General features: G+C 55.1%; 1 protein-coding gene across 16 annotated transcripts in view; it reads right to left on the bottom strand.

The window, feature by feature from the left end:
- Positions 1–23,446, bottom strand: part of Dysf (dysferlin) — a 208,130-nt gene that overhangs the window by 56,093 nt on the left and 128,591 nt on the right. For 8 of the 16 annotated variants that reach the window (XM_071601695.1, XM_071601698.1, XM_027934434.3 and 5 more), the window contains 9 exons: positions 22,910–23,091; positions 20,153–20,293; positions 19,406–19,435; positions 17,606–17,635; positions 9,419–9,520; positions 9,141–9,302; positions 7,934–8,099; positions 7,469–7,545; positions 1,461–1,523 (listed from right to left, as the gene is read on the bottom strand). In XM_071601695.1, coding sequence (XP_071457796.1) covers positions 1,461–1,523; positions 7,469–7,545; positions 7,934–8,099; positions 9,141–9,302; positions 9,419–9,520; positions 17,606–17,635; positions 19,406–19,435; positions 20,153–20,293; positions 22,910–23,091 — 953 coding nt within the window. The remainder of the gene's footprint in view (positions 1–1,460; positions 1,524–7,468; positions 7,546–7,933; positions 8,100–9,140; positions 9,303–9,418; positions 9,521–17,605; positions 17,636–19,405; positions 19,436–20,152; positions 20,294–22,909; positions 23,092–23,446) is intronic. The other 8 variants (XM_071601700.1, XM_071601703.1, XM_027934437.3 and 5 more) reach the window with 1 other exon arrangement.

Here is a 23,446-nt window from a genome sequence, read left to right as displayed (position 1 = left end):
TTTTAATTTGAGACAGAGTTCTTCGGGCCTCACTATGATGCTGAGGTTGTCTTTGAATTTGTGATTCTCCTGCCTCAACCCTCCCCCCGACCGCCACTGGGATTACAGGCATGCACCACGGCACCTAGCTATTAGTCAAAAATTCTTAAGGGAAATAAAAGATACTCCATTGAGAATAACAAGAAAGGCTAGAAAATGCCTAGTAATACATTTTAACAAGAAATGGCTAGACCTACAGAGAGTAAACTAAAACAACTCCTTGGAGGTACATAAAAGGGACAATAGTGAGAATTAACAAATTAGACATTTAATGATAAGGAGTAGTTAATACTTTATGGATATCCACAGCACATGCAGCCATATTTTTAAAGAATATAAAAAATGGAAAAGCATTCTCATTATACTTTTTTAAGTTTTGAAATGTAGATTTTAAAAAAGTAGTACACAGTGCTGTGGCACAAGCCTACGATCCCAGTGACTCTGGAGGCTGAAGCAGGAGGATCTCAAGTCCAAATCCAACCTCAGCAACTTAGCAAGGCCCTATGCAACTTAGCAAGAACCGTCTTGAATTTTAAAAAAATAATAAAAAAGGGCTGGGGATATGGCTCAGGGGTTAAGCACCCCTGGGTTCAATTCCCCAATACAAATTCAATTTAAAAATAATAATAAAAGTCGACACAGGTACATAAAAACATCTAAAAATGTAGGCACATCAAAATCTTAAAAGTCCTTCCCTTTAACTGGTAGGAATACAGGTGGTTTTAACTCTCTGCCTTCTTTGTGTTTTCCATGACTTCTACAAAAGATAAACCAGAGAAAAATACAAATAGACAGCACTTCCTCCTAGAATTCCATAGGACCCTGAATTCACAGGAATGGAATTGAACTCACTGCCCTTTGGACCACGGGACTTGATTATACACACCCAGGCTCCACACCAAAGTCATCTTCCCCAGGGACCCACACCCAGAAGGAGGACACTAGGGAATCAGCTGAGGCAGGCAGAAAGCTGACCAGTGGCCCAAGCAGACCTCTCAGAACCTGCCAGGACCCTGGGGCCCTTCAGTCAGGCACACCCTCCATGCATTGGGGAGGGACAGAGAAAGTCAGCCTGCTTTGCACACACTGACTTTTTGTGTCCTGTGTCCCAGAAGTCAGAGTCCAATCCAGAGAATTCCAGCGCTTCCAGTGGCCAGGCAGCCCCACCCAACCCCAGCCCCCACGCAGGTTAACAGGATTGAAAGGAATCTCAGGAGGCACCAGGAATAACATGGGGACATCACTGCTGACTGAGATCCTACCCCATAGGGGGTAGGATGCCCCACCCTCTTCTATTTCATGGATCGAGGCTGGTGACTATCTCTTCTTTCTTCCCTCCTCGGTTCCCCTCCTAGCTCCCACCCCTTAGCCCCCCCCCCCAGGGAAATCAGAGAGCCCACAAATAGGTAAGTAATACATACATGAGGGCCGGAAGGAGAGGACACCGTGTTAGTGGCAGCCCAGCTTGACAGACCATCCGAAAGCTACAAATTAAACAGGCTGGTTAGTGACGGGATTAGAGGATTCATTCGGGGAAGGCTGGATGGCCCACGGGAGTCATCCTCTTCCTCTATCCGGCACCCTCTGCTCCTCCTCCAAGGAGCCACAACAGTTGTGGGAAAGACGTGTGCTCCGAGTCGGAGAAGCCTGGCTCCGTGGCCACCACCTGTGTGACCTCAGGCAAGTATCCTGCCATCTCTGAATCAGGATCCTGTCTAGAGAACAGCACCAAGCCCACCTCCAGCAAGAGGGAGAGGAAGGGCCCACACACTCAGCTCTAGTGAGGCACTGGATGCTGCCCCTGCCCCTGGCAGCCCTTTCACGTGCCTTTCCTGACCTTCCAAAATCTGCCTACCTGAGGGACACTCCTGCTCCCCATCAGAGAGGGGCTTTCTCCCATCCTTGCTGGGCAGGGTTCCCGAGCAACTGCAGGTTTCTCAGCCTTCTTGCCTCAAGAACCAGGGCATCACATGGCTCCCCAAAACTTGTACCAGGGAAACCTTAAGAGTCTTCCAGTCCCACCCTGCCACCCTATGCCACCAACTTTCTGCATCGGACCCTTGCTTGCTGTCTTCAGTACAGTAACTCGGTACTTATGGTGTACTTATCCCTGGAGTTGGGGACTCCAGGCAGGAGACCTGTTCAGAGAGCACCACAGTGGGCCAGAGGGAGGTGACAGCAGTCTGGGTAGATGAGCAGCAGACAAGTCAAGGAGATGCAGTCTCAGCAGAGAAGGTAGCAACGGCAAAGGTAGGAGGAGAACGAAGCAGATGGTCCAGGAAGGACAAAGAAGGCAAGGCAGGAGAGGTGGGGGGGTCAGCAGGACCCAGAACTGCCAGGCTGGTCTCTCCTCTTTTGAGCCCCACGCAGAGGGCTCTGGGAAGAGTCCATAGGAGGTCAACCCCCCAGGCCCTTCCTCCCTTCCTCAGCAGAAAGAGCCCTGGAGACACTTCCCAGAGGGTCAGGAACAGCCAGAGAAGGACATGGAGGATGCAGCCCTGCTGGCACCTGGAGGAGATCAGGGGACTCGAAGAGGCCACCCTGCTCTTTAAAGGGAGCATCACTGCAGGGACATCAGAGCCAGAAGCCTGGGCAGGAGGGCACAATGGCCCAAGGGCACCAGCCAGGCCCATTGGCCATGTGTTGTTGGGCATGCGCGGCCCCTGGAATAGACTGGATGACCTCCCCGTGCAACCCCCCAGCCGGGACAGAGACAGGGCCCAGCCCCTCCCATTCTCCTCCTGAAGCCCACAGAAGCCCTATTGTTATTTTTACTACAGTCCTTTTTTAGAAAGGTGAGAGGGAAACCGGCAGTTCACCCGAGCAAATGGGAGAAAAAAGAACACACTAAACATAGTGCCCCAAAGATCGAATCCAGCTTCAGAAATTACACGTTCCCCTTTGGGATGCGGGCATAATTTGCTGCTCCAGTTCTGGGAGTGTGTTTCCACCTTCATGGTGTCCCAGAGACTATAACTGGAGCAGCAAGCTCAAAATTACCCCAAGCCTGGGAGCCTAGGAGCCTGAGGGCCTGGGAGCAGGCCAATCCCTGCACTTCAGCCCGCGGGCGTGGGGAGCAGGTCAGTGCCACCTTCTGATGTTTCCTCCACTCTGGCCTGCCAGGCCTGCCTCCTCGCTAAGCCCACGCCCACCACACATACACACACACACACACACACTTACACACACCTCACCACATAAACACAAACACATTCCACCTCACCACACACACATATATCCATGCACGTGCGCACCCGCACGCACACAGTCCTACTTGCAAACCTCTGCCCAGATTCCTGCCTCCCAGGCAAGCCCTCCTCTCTCCCCTTTTCTAACCCCACCCAGCCTCCTCTGAGGCCTCCCTCCTGCAACCTTCTGGAGGGCATCCCTGATTATTCAAGCCCAGGCTGACCCCAGGTCCAGGAGTCCCTGATGTTGGGTATCCTAGTTGCTAAAGCACCTCGTCCCTGTGACATCACTCAGTGGAAGTCTGATAGACACCTCCTGTCTCCCCAGGATCCAATTCCCCAAGTGTTCTCTCTCTTTCTCTCTCTATCCCCACTCCAGAAATTCTCCTCTAGAGACCTAAAGAGGGGACCACACCCACACCGGTCCCTGAGAATGCTAGCCGAGAGTCACCCTAACACGCCAAGTGGGCTCTGCAGGCTTCTCCATGCCCAGGGGGGGGGCAACATTGGGGGTGCAGACCACCATGTCTGCTTTGAGCTTCGAGACGCTCGCTGGGCCTCAGCTCGGGCAGCAAGCCCTGCACATCTGCTTACTGTTTTTCTTTCCATCTTTATAATCATAACACCCAGAACTGGTTTAACTAGAAAAACAGATTCATAAACAAAGGCCCTAGTTGTTTGTTTGTTTTGTTTTGTTTTGTTTTTAAGTAGCAATGGAGTCAGAATCAGGGACAGAAGGAGAAAAGGATGGAGAATGAAATGTGGGTGGACAGCAGTTTACTTAGTTGGAGGCAATGCCCACCTGCTCATTATTTTCCCAGTTATAACAAATGAACATGTGTCATATTTATGATCAGATAAAAATGAATATATCCGTTTTTAAAGTGGAGACCTGGGTGGAATCAAGTGTGCTCTCCTTCTGTGGGGATCTACCTAGGACTGCCTCACACTCAGCAGTCAAGGCCACCAACAAGCCTAGACACACACCTCTGGCCAACACCCTCAGAGCTTGTCCACTCTCTTGTTCCCATCGTCCCCACCTCCCTTGCACACTCACGTGCATGCCATACCACACACACACACCACACACTCAGGGACCCATCTGACACCTACACAGAGGACAGCCTGATGGACCAAGAACAAACAGTGGAGCTGATCTGCAGCAATCCCACCCCCACCCCAGCCCACTTCTGCAGAGAACAGTTCAGAGAGGCCAGGCACCCGCCCACACAGGGTCTCCCCGGCCCTAGAGATGGGTGCCGGCCCCGAGCCCCAGGAGGCAGATCTGCCTCATCCACCCACTTTGTCATCTCCAGAACTGACGACTCCTGACACCAACCAAGACGCTTCTGAGAAGCAGAGGACTTCTCTGCGCGCCAGCATCAAGAATCTCAGGTGACAGTCTCTACCTGGGCAGTGGGCTCATGCCAGCACCTCCGCAGATGATGGTGAGACTTTCTGAGCAGAAAGGTATGAGCAAGGAAAGAAAGGGAGAGATCTGAGAGAACAGGGCCAGCTGGAAAGGAGCCCGAGGCCAGCGCCACAACTGGGAGCCACTGGGAAGCCATGGGGACAGGGTTGGGGCGTCAATCATGAGAATCACACAGGCTGGCCAAACAGGAGCCAGGCGAAACCTAAATTCTGCCAAAATCCTTGTTCCGCCAGTTCCTATAGACCAGGGCGTTCCATTCTATCTGCTTTGTGGGGGAGGGGGGGTCCCAGCCAAAACTACCTGACAAACTATTACAACTGGAGCCCACTGCCTCCCTGGTCAGCCCTGGAGAGGAACCCCCAAGTGCCAGGAGGGTGAAAAATTTCTTGGATCTGCCAAGTCAGATCAATAGATCTCAGAGAAAAACACAATATAAAATCAGACACCAGACTGGGGGCTTCCCTGGAGGGTCAGAGCTCCCTGGAGACCAGGGCTGGTCTCACTGCTAGATTTTGGGCTCCTTGAGAATAGGGGGGCTGTCTCCATCAGTTTGTTCAGTAAGTCTCTGTCCAGCTGGGGGTTTGCACGGGGAGGTCATCCAGTCTATTCCCTGGGAGCAAGCTGGTTTGCCCTCCTCCATCTCCCCACTCACCTCTCAGGTCAGGTGAGACCACCCACACACACACACACATACACCATGGTGCACCTCCAGCCAGGAGCCAGCTCTCTGCTCCAGCTCCTCACCATTCTGCCTGGCCAACAGCTCTAGCCAGAATGGCCATACACTCTCCACAAAGAGCCTGGGGCTGGTCCTGGCTCAGACCCCAGCCCCAGTTCCCTTGTGTCCACGCTGGGAGGATGTCCAGACTAGCCTCCTTACTGTCTGCCTCTGGCTGTACTTGTAGCCAACAGGACCCAAAATAATCCCTTCTCATTCAAATCTGCAGACATTTTGAGGGCAACACTTATAGAACAGAGATCCGCTGGGCAGCCCACTGAGCAGGGCAGGAAACAGGAGCCAGGATCAGGCAGTCCAGAGTTTGGGGCAAATTCTCTGCCTAATTCAGCCCTAAACACCCAACCAGACCAAAAGGCATGAGCACAAAATTTAGCTAACCTTCCTATTGAGCCATCTGAAATGTCCATCTGGGTTTCCCCAGCCAGGAAAGGGTCCTCCTGAGACCCATACAGACACAGGACAGGCCACCCATCCATCCATCTATTTATCCATCTATCCATCCATCCATCCATCCATCTGTCCATTCACCCATCCATACAGACTTTCACTGAAGACCTCCTCTACCGCAGGCCCCATGCTGGGCACTGAGGATATAGAGAGGAAGGTACCCCAATCACTGTCCTGAACTTAGTCCAAGGAAGATGCTGACCTTTAGAGGACCTAGGGCAAGTTCAGTAACAGATCTTCCAGGCAAAGGGGAGGAGCTAGGGAAGACTCCTCAAAAGAGATGACCACACCGGAGTTGAATCTTAAAGACCAACCAGGAGTTGAGCAAGACGGCAGAGGCCAAGGTTACCTTAACAGAAAGATTGGCAGCTCAGACCTGGGGACCCCTGGAGGCTGGGGAGACAGAGAGCTCGGGGCTTCTGATGTCTTCTTAGCACTAGGAAACTACAGAGCAAGACCTTAACTGACCCCAGAGATGTTCCCCTGGAAGTAGCAGAAAGATGAACGAATGAGAAAGGGGTAAACAGCCCTAAATGACCCAGGGAAGCCCTGTAGATGTGACCTGAGGATCCTCAGCCCAACCCACACCCAAGTTGTTCTCTTCCTCTCCAAGCTAATATTTGATAGTTTAAAGAACACGGACCTCTCTGAAGTGCCACCCCATCCTGAGCACATCTGCAGTCTGGGGGCCTGAGAACACAGGGCTATCTACACGGGCTGGAAGATTCAGGCAGCCTGGAAGCTCTGGGAGCCCGAGGGTGTCAGAGATGTCATGCAATATGTGGCCAGCATCATGTGGAGCCCAGAGAAGAGGGTGACAATGTGACAGTCAGCAAGTTCATGGCCTCTGCCCCCAGTTGCAGGAAAAGATTGGGTGGCCTCAGCTCTGAAGGATCCAGAGCCCCTCTAGACCCAAGGTACAGAGAGTGCCCTCCCTCCCAGGTTAAAGATGTCACAGACCTTGGGCTGTGTCATTTACCATTGCATCTAGGTCACCAGCAGGCTCTAGGTAGCTGAATATAGCAAAGGATCGCTCTGACTTCCTCAGAGTTGAAGGCCCTTAAAATAATGTCCCTCTCCTGCCCCTCTTCCTTCCTGTCCCTGGTGGAGGGGAACAAGGTAAGATGCATCACTAGCTTGGAGGTACCTCCAAGGTGCCACCAAGTACCAGCCCATGGAAGAATCCTCCTCCCAAGAAGAGGTCTACCCAGGGGAGGGTGATGGGGCTAGAGTACCCAAGACCGCCCAGCCCTCCGTCCCTACCTTCCTTCTCCTTCATGTCTCTCCACTCTGATTTACTGAGTGATCTCCAGGGGGAAACCCTCAACATGGCCCCAAAGGTATCAGGCGCAAGCTTCCAGGAAAACGAATTGAGTCTTTCCCTGAAGACCACAACTCTCTCCCCTTCAAAGACTGAAAGCCCCCATCTAGGTCCCTCCACCATGCAGTAACCAGCCACCAGCGTGCAGAGGGAGACATTCTCTAATGGCTGTGTGACAATAAAGCACGGAGAGCAGGAGCAAGAAGAGATGGGGAAGAGGAGTGGAGGGGGAGGGGAAATCCAGGCCAGCCACTGAGGGGGGGAGTTGGCCTCTGTCCCATGGGGCCCTGCGCCCATCCTACCTGGATGGGGATGAGGGGCTCCTTGTCATCGATGTCAATGAGCACATCTTCTCCAGGACTGAGTAAGCTCACATCATCTGCAAGTAGAACCGTGTCCAGGCTGGTGAGGGACTCGGCCAGGGAGCTCGGACAAGACCCCTCGGTCTCTCCACTTCCTCACCTCTCAGTTCTCCCCACTCCTCTTTGCCCTGTCTCCCAGTTCTCTCTCTCAACTCTCCTCGCATTCCCACCCCCTCCATTATCCCCCTACATCTCCTCCCTCGTCACCTCTTCCCTCGACTGACCTTCATTTGGACCCATCCCTCCTCAGCTCCAGGAGGTTCCCACCTCTGGTCTAGCTGACCCGAAGCCACTTCTCACCCAGACCCCCCAAAGAGACAAGCTTCAGGATGCCTCTCAGCTGGGAGGTGCTGCCTGCCCTGCCCCTCTGCCCTGGCCCCTCCAGGCAACAATCCTGCCCCCTACCTGGGCCGCCCTGTGGGGACGGACTCTCCGGTGAGTAGGGGTCACACAGGAAGCTCTCCAGGGAACGGATGGTGCACTGGCCCACTACAGGCCGGCGACCAAACTGGCGGTTATCAATGACCTTCACCACGATGGGGGGACAGTAGAGTTCCTCCCTGGGCAGCATCTAGGTGGAGGAGAGGGAGAGTTTGGATACCAGCCTGAGCCCATTTCTGGGGAGTCTCAGGGAAAGAAGGGAGGGCCCTTCACAAGCAGGCCTGAGGAACTGGAAAGGATCACAGGCCATCCCCAATAGCCAGAAATCCAATATGGCGGATGAAAGAAACCCAGGAGCTGGCCAAGGAAGCAGAAGCCACACACCTTGCTCTCGAATGCTTATGTGGAGGCTGGCTTCCCGGATAGCTTTACCTTCCAAATACACCCAGCTCAGCCTGCAGCTCAGCAAGGCTACTTACTCTCCCTGAGCGCGCGTTGGCCGGGGAGAGAGAGAGGGGAGTTGGCCCAGGACTCCACATTTCTTGCAGACAGTCCCCCCCAAGTGGATACTCTAGAGTTGGCTTGCAGACCCAGATCCTTCTCCCCCACCCCCAAAGCACTTTGAACACAACTTGAAATAATTTATATGCTCTCCTTCAGTGGCGGCTTTGGCTCAGCCGAGAGGAGGCTCCTGTTGACAGCCACTGGGCCTGGAATTCCTATAGCGCTTTCATCTCACAGAACATTTTCCTCTCCTCAGACTTGCCTCACGCCGCCGGCCACTAGGCCCAGGCAGCACAGGGAGCAGGAGAGGGCTGGAGGACGGAGGCCCGAGGAGCAAGCACCTCTAATGGGTCCAGGCCAGGCCAGGGTCAGGGTCAGGGCAGCTTGGGAGGAAGCGCTGGGGGGTCAGAGCCCTGGCAGGTCCCTGAGGGGAGCTCCAGAGACCATCACCTGCCCTGGAAGGAAAACCAGCCGCTCTTAGAAGCTTCTGCTAATCCAGGATTGGGTGTGAGGGAGGAGGCCAGCCCCATTTGTCTGCTCTAAGGACAGGCTCTTCTAGTGAGGAGAGAAGGAGCGTTTTCCCCATTTTCACAGGAAAGTGAGGCAGAGAGATGACCTGAGCCCCTAGGGATCCCGCAGGGAGCCAAAGCTCAACCCCTCGACTGCCTGAAGCCATGAGGACACTCTAGCCCCTAGGACTCTGGGAGGGGACAGAGTGGGGGCTCACCACTTCCATGAAGAGGGTGCAAACATCAAAATTGGGGTTCTTCCGGAGGTTCCTGATGACACAGGACTGCACCGCCTGGCCCCCGCACTCCACCACGAGGCTGGGGGAGGAGACGCTGGCCAGCTGGTAGCTCTTCATGTTCCGCAGACCCCATGCCAGGATCTAGGGACAGACAGAGGGGATGGCTGGGAAGGCCCAGGCCCTGGGGAAGACTGGGGCCAGGAAGGCAAAGGGCCAGGCTGCCCCCAGCCCCCGCCCCCACCCAGGGCCAGGCTCACCTCAATGGCCGTGCGCTGGAGAAGTGGTTTGATGTTCTGGGGAACCACGTAGACATTGGCCTCCCTCTGGGGTGGCGGGTAGGGCAAGTCTGTGTCCTCGGACTGCAGGGGTCAGCAAGTGGACAGGAGACAAAGGCGGAGAAGACCAAGCCGAAGATGTAAGAAAGGACAGAAAAAAATGATGTGCACAGGGAGACACAAAACAGAGACCCAGACCCAGACGTGGGGTCAGGCAGGCAGAAGTGGGGGAGCTGTCAGCCTCTGCAAGGCACCACCCTTTCCAGGATTACCAAACGCCATCCCCCAGGTTCAGGTCACCCCATTTCAAGTGAATAGCAAGCTTCACCTCCTCCCATATTGCAGGCTCTGGTGACCAAGAGCAGCTCGGGGTCTCCCCAACCCCAACACGCACGATGCACATGGGGCCTGCTTCAACCCAGAACATCCACGTGCCTCCCTCTACCCTGCTTCTCCTGCCCCCTGGCTCAGATCCCACTGGGTTACCATCCCCCAAACCCACATCCACACCCGGACACCTTCCAGCCCCAAACCTGATCTCTTACGCCTGTCCCCCATGAGGACAGAACATTGTATACCAGAAGAGCAGAGCAATCGATAAAAGAGAAAAGGAGATACATGTTCATTATGTCTGGAACACATGAACTCTCACTAGGACTATTGGTGACACCTTTGTGACCATTAGAGTAAGATATCCCTTTCTCAAGACAATCTACTTCATGTCAGAAAACTGTCATATTTTAAAAGTTTATTAGGACAAGACACTTTACTGCCACCTACTGGAAAATTTTTATAAAAAAATATAAATTTATGATGTTTGTGTTAGAAATTGCACCCCCTTAGACACAGTTGCCTTTGTACAGTGCATAACCTGCCCATCCATACATGGAGGCCATAACATTCAGGAAAGGTTGACTATAATTAAAAGGGCTGTGCTGAACATTTTACAGAGCTGGCTTCCTGTAATCTCATTTAATCAACCATGGAATCATTAGAGTCATTCTCCAAGTAACTAGCTTTGGGTTTCTTCTGAAAGGATAACACATGCATCTACAGATGCTCTGTCATAGATGGTGAGAGAAGCTGAAACAGAAAAAAATACCAGCTTCATGAAACCTCACAGCCAACCCAAGCCATCCTTTCTGTCCAAGGACACTCAGATGACGCCATGCTTCTCTGACCTGTAGCAGTAGTAATAAGCTCTGTTCTAGAATCAGACAGACCTGGACTCCAGTTCCAGCTCTGCTATTGCCTAACCGTTTGACCTTGGGCAAATCACCCAACCTCAGTGACTCAGGATCCTCCTAAAGATCGGGGATAGCAATAGTCTTGTGAAGTTGCTCTGAGAATTAAACGAGACATTTATATAAAGAGTACCTGGCACACAGAAGGTGCTTAATAAATGGTTGTGACCGTAATTATTACTACAATTGTCAGTGCCATTGTTTTTACCATCAGTACCGGTGTTGTTCTTCCCAGGATGACTTAAGGACCGCAGGGCCACCAGAAGCATTAAAATGCCACAGCAATGCTGGCATTATAAGCAGGGACGCCTCAGTTTCCTCCCCCACCCACATTCTGACTGGCTGAGGAGGGCTGATGTCCAGGGCTGCACATCACGTTGCCGCCTGCTCGGCCACTGCAGTAGCCTGGCTGCTCAGGCCACCCCTAGTGTGATGTCCACCACGGCACTCCAAGGCCACCAGCTACAGGTGGCTGTGAACCGGGGTGGCCTCTCTAAAGGAAGGCTGTACTTCAAGACCCACTCATGGCCTGATGGTGGCCTCTCCTGGCTGATGCCCAGCTCACTGTGGGGCCAAGATAAAATAGGGACAAAGGGATCAAGGAGGGAACAGCCCTAAGCTCCCTGAGAAGGACAACCCGTCAATACATTTCCCCCGGAACGTGTCCCTCTGTGCTCTCCTTTTCTCTCCCTCATTCCCCAACTCCATCTTTCCTCGCCAGCCCCCAGAGCTCCGTGGTGACGACGTCCTCGCCATGTGCAGAACCTGCCCGCGGAGACCACAGCCCTGGCGGGTTAAGCGCTAGTACCGTGTGCAGCAGACCCTGGAGGAAGAAGGCAGGAGTGCACAGCTGCAGGGCGCCGGCCCAGCGGAGGCAGGAGGAGGAAGCAGAAACAGAGGTTAGAGATGAGTCCATCAGCAGCTCCCCACAAGAGGCACCAGACACATCCACGGCCCCCTCCAGCCACATCCGGTCCCCAGGGATCCCAGGACATTCTGGCCCCCAGGCTGGTTCCACCACCTCCTTGGGATCCCACCTCTGTCCCACCCACTCCACCACACAAGCTGCCACCACACTGTCCCCCCAGCGCCATGTGTGTCACACCTTGGCTCCTGGAGCTCTTCCTTCCCCGACCCATCTCTCTGGAATCCACCCGCGCCCTCCCCTCTGCGGGCCTTCTCCCGCCTCCTCCTCTCCTTCCTCTCTTCTCTCTTCCTGTCCCCACCCAGGGCCTCCCTGTCCAGCGCCTTCGGCTTCCCCCCAGCACCCCATCCTGGAAACTTCTCTCTCCAAAGTCAACAATCACCTCCTAGAAGCTCAGCCCAAAGTTCACTCGTGGGTTCCCACCTCTCCCCCTCCACAGCATCTGCCCAGCTGACCCCATCTCCTTCCTAAAGCCACCCCTCTGGTTCCACACTGCTGTCCCTCCTGCCCTCTGATGCTAAGTCTCTCCCTGGGCAGCCTCCCCCGCTTCCTCCACCAGCCCTGAAATGCCAGGGCTCCTGGGTTTTCTGTTCCCGCTTGTCTCTTCTCAGCCCCATTCCTAGAATCTTTCTGCTCCGTTCATCCACGCACCTGAAGGGCCGCTCACACTGAACTTGTCCAACACTAGACTCTGCTTTCTCCCTTTCAATGCCATCTCAGAAACTGGCCCCAACAGCCATCTGGACAACCAAGCCAAAAAAAAAAAAGTGCCACCCTGGGTTTCTCCTCCCCTCGTCACTAATCTCTCTCACACCCACCCTGTCTTCTTCCTGGGCTCAAGCCAGCACCCTCTCTCTCGGACTCACTACCATCCAGAGTGGTCTCTGTGCATGTGAGTTGGCACACCCACTCCCTACAAAAAGTGCACATGTGCTTTGCAGCCAGTCCAGGTTTCCAAAAAATGCCACCCTCTGCTTACACTCCTGAAATCCCCGCACCCTGGCAGGAATAATGCGAATTTCTTTAATGAGGCTTCCAAGGAGGATGCCAGGGACCTGGGGAAGGGCTGTCTAGGGTCCCCACCAGATATGTGGGGGGAGTCAGCTGGCAGTAGGCAACGTGGGCCTGGGCTGGGAACCCTACCTGGGAACTCTGGGAGGAAGAGCGAGGACCCTGGGGAATGAGCAGGTGGAGGGAGCCTAGTTGGGACTGTGTGGAGAAGGGTGCAGGTGGAGGGTGGGCCGGGAGGTGCCCAGGATGTGCCAGAGTTCTCTGTGGGCCTGTGCGCCCACACCCCGTCATGGTAACACTTTCTGGAAATATCTCTCAAATGCTGCTCTCTCCCCTCTCATCCCACTGCCACCCCCAACCCAGGCTGGGGCCCCTTTCCAAGGAGGCTCCCCGTTCCTGCTGACTTCTCTGATCACATCTCTCACCAGATAAACTTCCCCTCCAGGAGCCCAGATATTGATGAGCCACCTCCCAGAACGTGCCGACCCCCACAGCTTCCAAGCTCTAGCAGGTAGCCAGAGGCACCAGGCTCTCCTTAGCTTGGAGGCTTGGAACTCACTGGACCCTGGGTCTGGAATGAGCTTCTGGCCACTTCATCTGATGACCTGATCTGCTTGGACTTCAGATGTCCATTTAAATCTTCCCTATGCCCTGAGCATAAGCCAAAGCTCCCTCACAGCTCCCACAGCCACGTGGACTTAGTCCCACTGAAAGACACATCTATCCCTCTGCACCATTCTATGTATTCATATGACTGTGTCCCTGGTGAAACTGGCAATTCTGTACAACTGGGATCACAGCTAAATCCCCCACCTAATAAATGAATGATTATGGGTAGATTACTGAAGGAAGGGAGGGAAGAAGGGCAGACAGAGGAAAGAGTGCAGGAAGAGATGGATCAAAAAATGATCCCGACACACACCTTCTCTCCTATCTGCTCCATCCCGGCCCTTGGGTCCCCGCCCAGCCCTGCCTCCCCTGTCTGCTCACCGCTGTCTGTCTGCATGGGTCTGCTCATCTGCCCAAATCTAACACAGCTTTCAAAGCCTAGGTCAAGTTCTCCAGGCACCCAGAAATCTCCCCCAAACACTCCAGAAACTTCCCATAACCCTACTCTCTGACATCTTTCAATCCTAAATGACCCGGGCCCCACCCACAGTTCGCGCGATCCTAACCAGTCTCTGATCATCTCACCCATGGAAGTGAAAGAAATAGAAAGTTGGTGGTCCACTTTCAGAATATTTAACCTTGATTGGATCCAACTGTAGCCATTTAATGAGAGCCCATCTCTTTGCCCACCCCAATTTTAACATCAGCTCATCGAGTAGATGATAACTCCAAGCTCCTCCAATCTGGGCAAGGGGCAGTGCTGCATTAGGGATAAAGGCGGGGCCTGCCTGCCCAGGGGTGCTTGCTAGCCAGGTGGGGCAGTGTGCCCTTCAGCGGAAGTCACGTTGGCCTTGCCCACCCACTTCCAAGGTGTTCCACTTTCCATTCTTGCAGCACCTTGGAGTCTCTAACAGGAGTCCTGAGCCCATGCAGAGACGGCTCCTGAGCACCCCCTTTCTCATCTTCTCAGAGAAGGTGCTGTGACCCTTATCAGACCCCTATCAGCATGGCCAGGCAGGGGCGGGGTGCAAACTGCAAGCACAACTAGGACATCCCGATTCACTGTCCTATGGGTGACGGGGACTCCAAGGACAGCCATACCACATAAGCCAATTAGAGGGAGCCAGCCCATTCCTGGCGTACCCTGAACGCAGGGCAGGCAGACCTGCAGCAGCTACAGTGGTGGGCCGAACGGGCAGGAAGGATGTCCACCAAGTTGGCTCAGATCAAGAGGACCCCAAGGACAGCGAGGCTCTCCCCACAGAGCTGAAGCCACCTGGAGGCCTGTCAAGGTGGCACCACAGTGGACAGATGCTTCTTGCCAGGACAGAGTAGACGGGGACAAGCCTCTCCAGCCACCTAGCTGTCCCATCACCAGAAGTCTATAGACCCCACCTTGCCCAGTGGGAGAGAGTCAGGGGACCCTCTGGACATTCACATCCCTGTTCCTCGGGGAGCTCCAGGCAGGGGGCAGCCAGGCGGGCTGGGAGGGCTCCATTGTCTGCCGGCCCCACCCAGCTCGTTAGGAGCAACATGCTGCTCTAATTACACTTCCCAGGAAAAACAGTGTTTCAAATTAAGGCCTTGGGGGAGGAAGAGGGGGATGGGGGACCATTGGGCTTATTTTCCTGATTGCAAAACATCAAATTTTTCCTTTTGGTGGATGTAGGGGTGCAGGAGGGTCCCTCCAGTACATCTCAAGTGAGAGTCACACACCTTGTCTCCTGGATTGGGACGGACACATGGGGTGACATCTGGATGGCCCCTGAGCCAGCCATGAAAACAGTCACAGAGCATGTGATCCCTCCTACGAGGGCGTCCCTGCCACGCAGCCCTGGCATGGTCAGGACCGCAAGCCCCAGGGGTCCTCTCTACGCGTGCTCCACATCCTAAGGGCCCTGGTTAGAAAGGATCCCAGCAGCACCTCTCCTGCCCAACGTGTGTGCGTGTGTTCTCGCGAGTGTCCACATGTACACACGCTCGCACGTGCATGCACACACTCTCCAGTTCTCAGGAAATCTGAAATTGCGTTTCTTTGAACTCCTTCCCCCTGGCAGTGAGGACCGCCTTTGTTCTCCGGGACAAAAAGAAAAAGAACCAGAGGAGGGCTCAGAGGAGGCGGGAGAAGGAGGGAGGCGGCCAGGGAGCACACAGAGCAGGGCGAAGCCCAGGGAGGGTGGGAAGAGGCTCAGAGAGGGAAAGACAGACAAAAAGGCCCTGAGGACAGGGGACCTCCACACGCCCTCTGAGACTCCAGCCTCCAGTGCACAGGGCAACATTCTACTTCCCCCGCAGAGAGCCTTGGAGAGTGGCCTTCACACAGGCACCCAGCCTGGAGAAGGGAAATTTTGTCACCCCAGGCAGTGACACAGCCCCAGCCCCAGGCACTGCGGCCTGCACCCGCTCCCTGGGCCCTTTCTGCCTATTCAAACACTAGTTCGGTGTCACTTCTTCCAGGAAGCTAGCCCCGCTGTCCTGCTCTGGGAGCCCACAGCTCTGGGAGACAGCAATGCATCTAACTCACAGGCACGTGTGAATCTTTGCTGCCCTGGCACAGATGTTCTCCCCACAGGAGGGGCCATCCGGAGTCCCCGGCCCCATCTGCTCCTCCAGCCCCCTCTAGTCTGGTCCCCCATGACGGTGACTATCTCAGAAGCCTCCTTCCTAGCTGGTTTCTCCCCCAGTCCCTCCCTCCCCAACACGCACCGTGCAGTCAGACAACTTCTAACACCCCCGTTCTGCCCTCCCCACTCTCAGACTTTCCAGGGCTTCGGGAAGGCTCAGGTAGTCCCCAAAGGGATGAGGCTGGGGCCTGGGAGGGAGTGGATGGGAATCAATGGCAGGAGCTTGGCCACAGCACGGAAGACAGAAGAATACCACCAGGGCCTTGGACTCCCCGCAGGACCAACCCAGCAGCAGCCTTGACCTGCCCCCTCCCACCTCAGGGGAGCCGGAAGACCAAATAGGACCCTCATATTGGTATGAAGCTTGGCCTTGGAGTGAGTGGAAGTAGACTGAGCTATGGGGGTGGGGATCATCTGGAGGCTTGTTCCCTGGACTAGATGACACTCCATTCATCTGATTGGACCCCGGGCCTTTGAACCTGCTGGCTCAGTCCAGCCCTGTGCCCAACAGACCCCAGGACTTGTTCTCCCCTGGCTCTGCTGACCCACAGGAGGCCTCAGCCTGTGGCCTGGCTGGCCCTGCAGCAGGACACTTGGCCCTCTGAAGGATCTGGACCAAAAGCTACAGTTTTGATTTGCTTCCTGACAACCAGACCGCAGTTGGATCCCTGTGCTTAGAATCTGAGCCTTTACTGCTCTATATGACAAATCCAGTTATGAAGGATTCTAACTTTTTTTTTTTTTAATAACTCATCCCTGGGCTGGGTCTTCTTCAGAGGAGGCTGTGGGTTTTGGCCACAGAGTGCTCTCAATCAAGAGCGAGGGCTCCGTGCTGCTTCCCTGGACCGGGCTCTGCCTCCCTTTCCAAATCGGCAGTCTTTCGCAACTGCAGCCAGAAGCTGGAGGCCGCCTGTCAGGCGCAATCACGGCCAGCTCACTTGGCGGACCCCACCTCAGTCTGGGAGTGAAGGAAGTGAGGTAAGGGGCGCGGGGCCTGCAGATCCCACATCCTGGTTCTGCGCTTCAAGTCTAAATTGCACTGAAAATGTCAAACGGTGTCCGCTCCCAGCCTGGGGATTCCCTGATGACAGGAAGTGGCTGCCCTTTTCCCAACTGGCCCTCTGACCAGGGCTCTCATTCCTGTCTCTCTATCCAAGACTCTGCTGCCCGCTCACTCATCATCATCCCCTGACCCATGCACAGGAGGCCGAAAGAGAACGTGCTTCTCACGCCCAAGGACGTGGCTCTCTTCACGTAGCTGTAGCTCTAAACTTCTTCAAGCGCTAGGAGTCCACGCTCCATCCACCTCCTAAACTCCCATGCTGGTCCGTGGCCCCTTGGGCCAAAGGCGTGTTTCCACCTTGCTAAGTGCTGCACAGATGTCTGGCTAATGCTGTCTCCACCAGAGAGGCTTCCTTGACTATTCTGAGCCCTGCTGAACATTTTAGTCTTACAAACATGCCACCTGGTAGTCAACCAGCTAGAACTTGAGTAGCCTGGGTAAGTCTGGCCCTCCCAAGAAGGCAGCAAGCCTCTGAGGTGACACACACCCTGGGACACTCCCCAGGCAGCCCTGGACCCACACAGAGCTTGAGGAATAAAGCCCAGATAGGTCCCCATATGACAGGTGCCTATTGGCACCAGGAAGCTAGAAGACTCTGGGGTATGGACAGGGAGGCTGGACAGCTGGCCTTCACCTCCCTCTGTGTCTGCCCACTGGTCCCCAGCCACAGGCCACAGCTCCAGTCCGGCTCACCTCATCCAGGATCCTTGATGTATCCTGCACCTGGACCACACCATCGAATGTTCCACATCCAGGAGATAGTGCATGAGGAAGAGGGAGGTAGAAGTCTCCATTAGTAACAGGGAGAGCTAGTCTGGGCCAGAGATCAGCACTCCAGACACCACCACCAAGAGGAGCCAATGAAAGGCCCCTCCCGGCAAGGGGAGAATGCCGTGCTCCCAAGCCACACCCTCCATGATGTCCGAGAAAGACGATTCAATGGACCTGAGCCAGAGGGACATGTGGGAAAGACTCATGCCCAAGCGTAGAGTCCAGGCAGCTCCAGAAGTGACCGGAGAAGGGAAAGTAACAGACAGGTGGCAGAAGGACCTAGAACCCTATGAAGCAACCCCGGGAGGAAGTCGGGCCTGGGCCTTGGAGTTATTGCTCCTGCAGGGCAAGTGGACCTGGGGGACCAAGGGGGACAACCTTGAGTCTCCAGGGCTGGCAGAACTGAGAGTCGAGCTGGGAGAGGACAGAAAGGGAAACTAGCAAGAGTCGGGGGAGAAGCGGAGGGCTGGGGTGGCAGAGGCGGCCTCGTGCGGTAAAGACTGTCTAAACCTCGGGTGGACGCCTCACAGGGGCAAATGAGGTGTCCGAAAGGAGCCCGCACAGCTGCACCTGAGCCTGGTCTGGAACAGCATAAGGAACTGAATAAGCCTGGTATCTGTGTTTTCTCCCATGGCCCCCAGGACAGGGAAGGAGGGCAGGGACAAGGGGCTGAAGCTGCCATTGCTGGGAGAAAACAGTGTCCCATGAGAAGGAAAAAGTTGGAAAATCCAGTCTAAATCAGGGCTTCTGAAACTTTACGTGCATCAGAAGCTCCTGCAGGGCTGGGAAAGCAGAGGTTGCTGGGCCACGCCTCGAAGCTGGCATGAGGAGGACCCTAGGTGACGCAGAGGCTATATCGGGCCCTCACTTTCTGAATCATGGGGTGCTAAGAGCCATAGCCAAGTAGTATGATGCATGGCATTTTTGGTTGAAAGGTGATGCCAGCAAGCCATTGAGATGATATGTTTATATTAAGATCTGCATTCAAATGGATATTAGACCCCTGCTGTCCACCTTGGCCTGCTACTTTGGAGCTCTAGCAGGACTCCCAAAGAGTTCCCATTGGTTGGGAAAGTGCGGTAGGAGGGAATTCCGGGGGAGGGATTTCCTGTTGGGGTAGTGTGGACCGGGAGAACGCCGCGTGTATGGGTCGGCATATTTCCCGGGAACATACAGGGCATTGGCGGGAGTTTCAAAAATAAAGTTTGTTCCTGTTTGAGTGGCTCGTGATTTTGTGCCCAGCCAGACTGCGGCAATGGGGTTAAGTTAGTGGCCCCAGGTGCACATTAAAAGTCCCTGGGCACTCCTGGAAGGCACCAAGGCCAGGGCCGCACACCACAGGTTGTGTTCTCACTTGGTCTGGAGTGGGACAGGAGCACTGATAAGCTTTAAAGCCCCAGGTGACTCCAAAGCACAGCCCAGCCAGCAACCACAGCTGGATGATCATGAGGCCTCTGCAAGGTGGGAGTCTCCGATTCTCAGATCTCTCAAGGAATAAGGGCTGGCGAGGTGGAGGCTGGGTGCAGAGACCTGGAGTGCCCCAGCCCCGCCCACCCTGCCCTGGGGCCCACCCAAGCCCTCCCCTGCTTAAGGAGCTTTCCCTGGGACTCCAGGCAAGGCAGTGTCAGAGCGGCTGACCACCCTCCCTAGAGCCAGAAGGGGGTTAAGACACAGGGAGGGTGGAGCTTAGCTTAAAGAAGGAAAGATAAGAACAAGGCTTACCTCAAAGCCAGGAATATGGTAGATGGCCGGCTAGGGTGAAGAAAAAGAGGGCATCGATTATGCGCTTGTCACCCAAGACCTCAGCCCCCTCCTTTCTGCCCCAGCCCGGCAAAACATGAAAATGACCACCATGGAATGTGTCAGGATTCAGACAGGCCAGGAGGCTGCAGACCCCGTTTCCTGGGAGAGGGAGGGGTGCAGGGGAAGCTAAGTGTCCCCTCCAGACACGTCACCCAGAGCAGCCCTCCTTTCAATTTACACGTTGGGGTTCACATGATGCCAAGAATAAGTCTGAAGGCAGAGCAGGAACCCAAGCCTCTTGGTTCACAGTGGCCACACAGCCACCCAGGGCCACACAACTAGGCCATGGCGGGGCCAGCACTGGAACAAGGATCCTGCCCTTGCCTGTCCCATCACAGCAGTTAAGACCCCACCACCAGACCACAGAGGCCCTCCTCCCAGAGGCCACATCAGGATATGACCCAGCGCAGAATAAATCCAGGGATGAGAGGACTCAGACATTACAGACTCCCAACATTCTACCCCAGTGATTGATGGAGTCCTGATTTGGAGCTCAGAAAAGATGGGCAAAATGGGTCTCACTAGGAGGCCTGATTTTCAGAAGAGATTGCCCAGAATCCCACTGGGCACTGGCAGCAGGTGGGGGGATCCTGGCAGCCCTGCCCTCCCCACCCCACCAGGTACCCCTCCTGGGCCTTCCTGGGTCTGGATGCGGCCCAGCCTCACCTTCTCTCTCTGGATGAGCTCAAAAGATGCCAGCAGCTCCCCCGCTGGCTGGCTGCCCCTCATCAGTGGGAACCAGGCCAGCCGGGGCATCCTTTCCAGGCTTGGTTGACATATGCAGCGACCCATGAACTCATCTGCACCCTAGACCAGGTGTGGAAGAAGAAGGGTCAGTATCCCCCAGCTCAGGATTCAGAGTGACCTCCAAGAATCAGTAGGCCTGAATCCTGCCTCCTGGGAGGGTCCTGGGAGTCAGGGAAGCCCCCTCAGGCCAAGTGGAAAACCCTGCCCTCCTGAGAGGGACGCCAGGATCAGGTGAGATCTGAGCAACCCTGGACACTGTGCTAGGTTCAAATTCCCACCATGGTTGGGAAGACCCTCTGTATACTGAACTAAGTGCTCCTGCTTTAATGTAATCCAGCTCTGAGCCCATGAGAGACCAGAGAGACAGTCTCCCCACATTTCTCTAATGCCCACAGCCATATGAGTGACATTCCCAGGGACTTTTGATATGTCCTGACTGTTCACTTTCATCCTTAATTTCTCCAGCTTTAAAATGGAAAACTCTGACCATGCTCATCAAATTATGTTCCCAAAATAATGTTTTCACCTGATAATCCCTTTGCTCAGGTACCTTCCTCAGCTCCCTGCTGTCCAGAGGACAGAGTCCAAACCCTCCTCTGGCACAGAAGGCCCCCTCACTGCCGCCTGACACCTCTCTTTCCCTGCCTACGCATCCTCTCCTCCTCCGGCCCACTGGCCTCAGCGGCCTCTCCCTCTCCTGCCCTCACATGGCCACTTCCCCTAGTGCTGCTGGCCTCTCCCCTTGTCAGCCACCGCACGGAGACTGTGCATCACACACAGGCCTGGCCAAGTCCAGCAAGGGCAGTGGGCAGAACCTGGGTCTCCGCCAGATGGTGGTGTGGCCTCCCAAGCCCTCGTGCCTTGCCCAGAGCAGGGACAGACCCAGAGCAAAAACTGGGAGGCCACGCTAACTGCAGCCACACCACTGCAGGGGACCTCGCTGTCCCCAAGAGCCATCCTGGAATGGCCACCGGCTCCATATAAATGCCCACACCAGCAGGTGACAGTCTGGCACCAATTACTGAGCGTTAACTGCAGCAGCTACAGCACTGGAAGGGGTCCTGAGGCTGCTCTGGGCCAGGTGTTGCCCCTTCAGCTGCTGAGAGCTAGAGACGGGGTGGGACTGGTGGAGGGCTAGGCAGGCAGGAGAGCAGGAGCTCCGGGCAGCAGTCATTTGCTAGATGCTAGCCCACAGGGAGGGAAAGGACTCCGAGCAACACGTTAAGAAGAAGAGGGCAGATGGTTTGGGCAAAGGGGCCCCAGCCTGGGTTGGGGGTGGCAGTGGGATGAGAGGGGAGAGAGCAGCATTTGAGAGATATTTCCAGAAAGTGTTACCATGACGGGGTGTGGGCGCACAGGCCCACAGAGAACTCTGGCACATCCTGGGCACCTCCCGGCCCACCCTCCACCTGCACCCTTCTCCACACAGTCCCAACTAGGCTCCCTCCACCTGCTCATTCCCCAGGGCCCTCGCTCTTCCTCCCAGAGTTCCCAGGTAGGGCTCCCAGCCCAGGCCCACGTTGTCCACTGCCAGCTGACCCCTCACACACATATCTGGTGGGGACCCTAGACAGCCCTTCCCCTGGTCCCTGGCATCCAAGTGGTGGCAACTTTTACTGGAAACATCTTCCAAACCCTGCCCCCGCCATCCTTCTCCTTGTCCCTACCCAGGTGAGGCCTCTGTGCCACACCCCTGGTCATCTCTTCCAGGAGCATCAACTTCTTAAAATGTTGCTCTGACCCTATCACCAACCCCCCACGCTGTTTCCTAACTCGCACTCCCTTCCCCCTGCCAGCCTGCCCACCCCTCCCCTCGCAGCCCCCCACTCACCCCCACACTATGCTGCAGTGCCCCTCAGCCTCCCCCACCAACCCCGGGACCCCATTTCCTTCAGGGCCTTTGTCCTCCCCACAGCCTTCCCTGATGTTCCAGCCTGGCTCCATCCCTCCCTCCTTGGAAACTTCCAGAGCTGCCTTTCCAATACTGGAGCATTAGCCACCTGCAGCTATTTAAATTCACATTTTAATTCTTTAAAACACAATGAAATTTAAAACTCAAGTTTCTGGGTTTGTACTAGCCACATTTCAAGTGCTCCCTAGCCACATGCAGCTAGTGGCTCCCACTCTGGACAGCACAGCTAGAGAGCACTTCCGTCATCACAGGAAGTCCTGTTGGACAGCTCCGTGCAGAGGCCCCTGCCTGTGCCACAGAGCTGTATGGCACTCTGGGACATGCTCACTCACATACATAGAGGATTCTCTACTCTCTGGGTGAGTCTCAGCCTCAAATAAGGGACCACTCGTCTCAGTAAAGCAAGTCTCTGATAAATGTCTGAAGAATCAGCAGCTTTTGATGGGGAAAGAGGCTATTCTTGGAATCACATAAATAAGGTAGAGACAGAAAAAACCCAGGCTCCTGACCACAGCCAAGTGCCCTTTCCAGATCTGTCCCCTCACTGTGCCACAGGGCACAGCACATGTGCTAGCAATCCATTTTTAATTCCTCTTAAATAGTTTTAATTACTCCACAGCCTGAGGGGTCAGGGGAGAGGCCACCAGCCCCAGCCCTGGGGAGCACCCAGCTGGATGGAAACCCAGAGCTCATAGCACAGCTCTCCCCAGGGCCCTGCAGCAGGTGGGCAGTGGGGGGCAAGGGAGCGAGCTGGGCACACTCACGTAGGTGTCGTGGTCATAGAGCTCTACCACGATGCTGGGCGGCTGCTCAGCAACGCTGGCCGGCTCACCAAAGATCTCAATCTCGTAGAAGATAAGGGTCTGGTCCCAGGTGGGGTTCAGGGTGTTCTTTACGACCACTGTCTTCTGACTCTGGTGCAGGAAGGAGACGATCGCATAGGGATCTGTATGGGCCAAATTGGGAAGAGAGACAGGACATGGCAGGGACCGTGAGAGTCTCCTCTCAGGAGGCGCCCAGGCCGCAAAGCTGAAGCAGGGCTGTGGCCGCCACTCCAGAGCAATGTATCCACGCTGGAACCCATTTTCCTCAGGGGCCTTTCCTGGTCAGGGGAGATCAGACTGGAGGAGGCGGGAGGTGATTCAGGAGACCAGTTACGAGGCTCCTGCAATGACCCCAGGCAGATATGGTCCTGGCTTACTGGGCGTGGACCTAAGAGCTGGTATGCAGTGGGTCGTGTGAGCTCCTTACTATCCCCAAACTCCTTTGCAGCCTGCCAGCGCTGGACGCACCAGTCTGGG

The sequence above is a fragment of the Marmota flaviventris genome, chromosome 14, assembly GCF_047511675.1.
Source record: "Marmota flaviventris isolate mMarFla1 chromosome 14, mMarFla1.hap1, whole genome shotgun sequence".
NCBI classification, from domain to species: Eukaryota; Metazoa; Chordata; class Mammalia; order Rodentia; family Sciuridae; genus Marmota; species Marmota flaviventris.
Note: the sequence above shows the minus strand (reverse complement) of the source record. Positions and strands in the feature narration are given on the sequence as shown.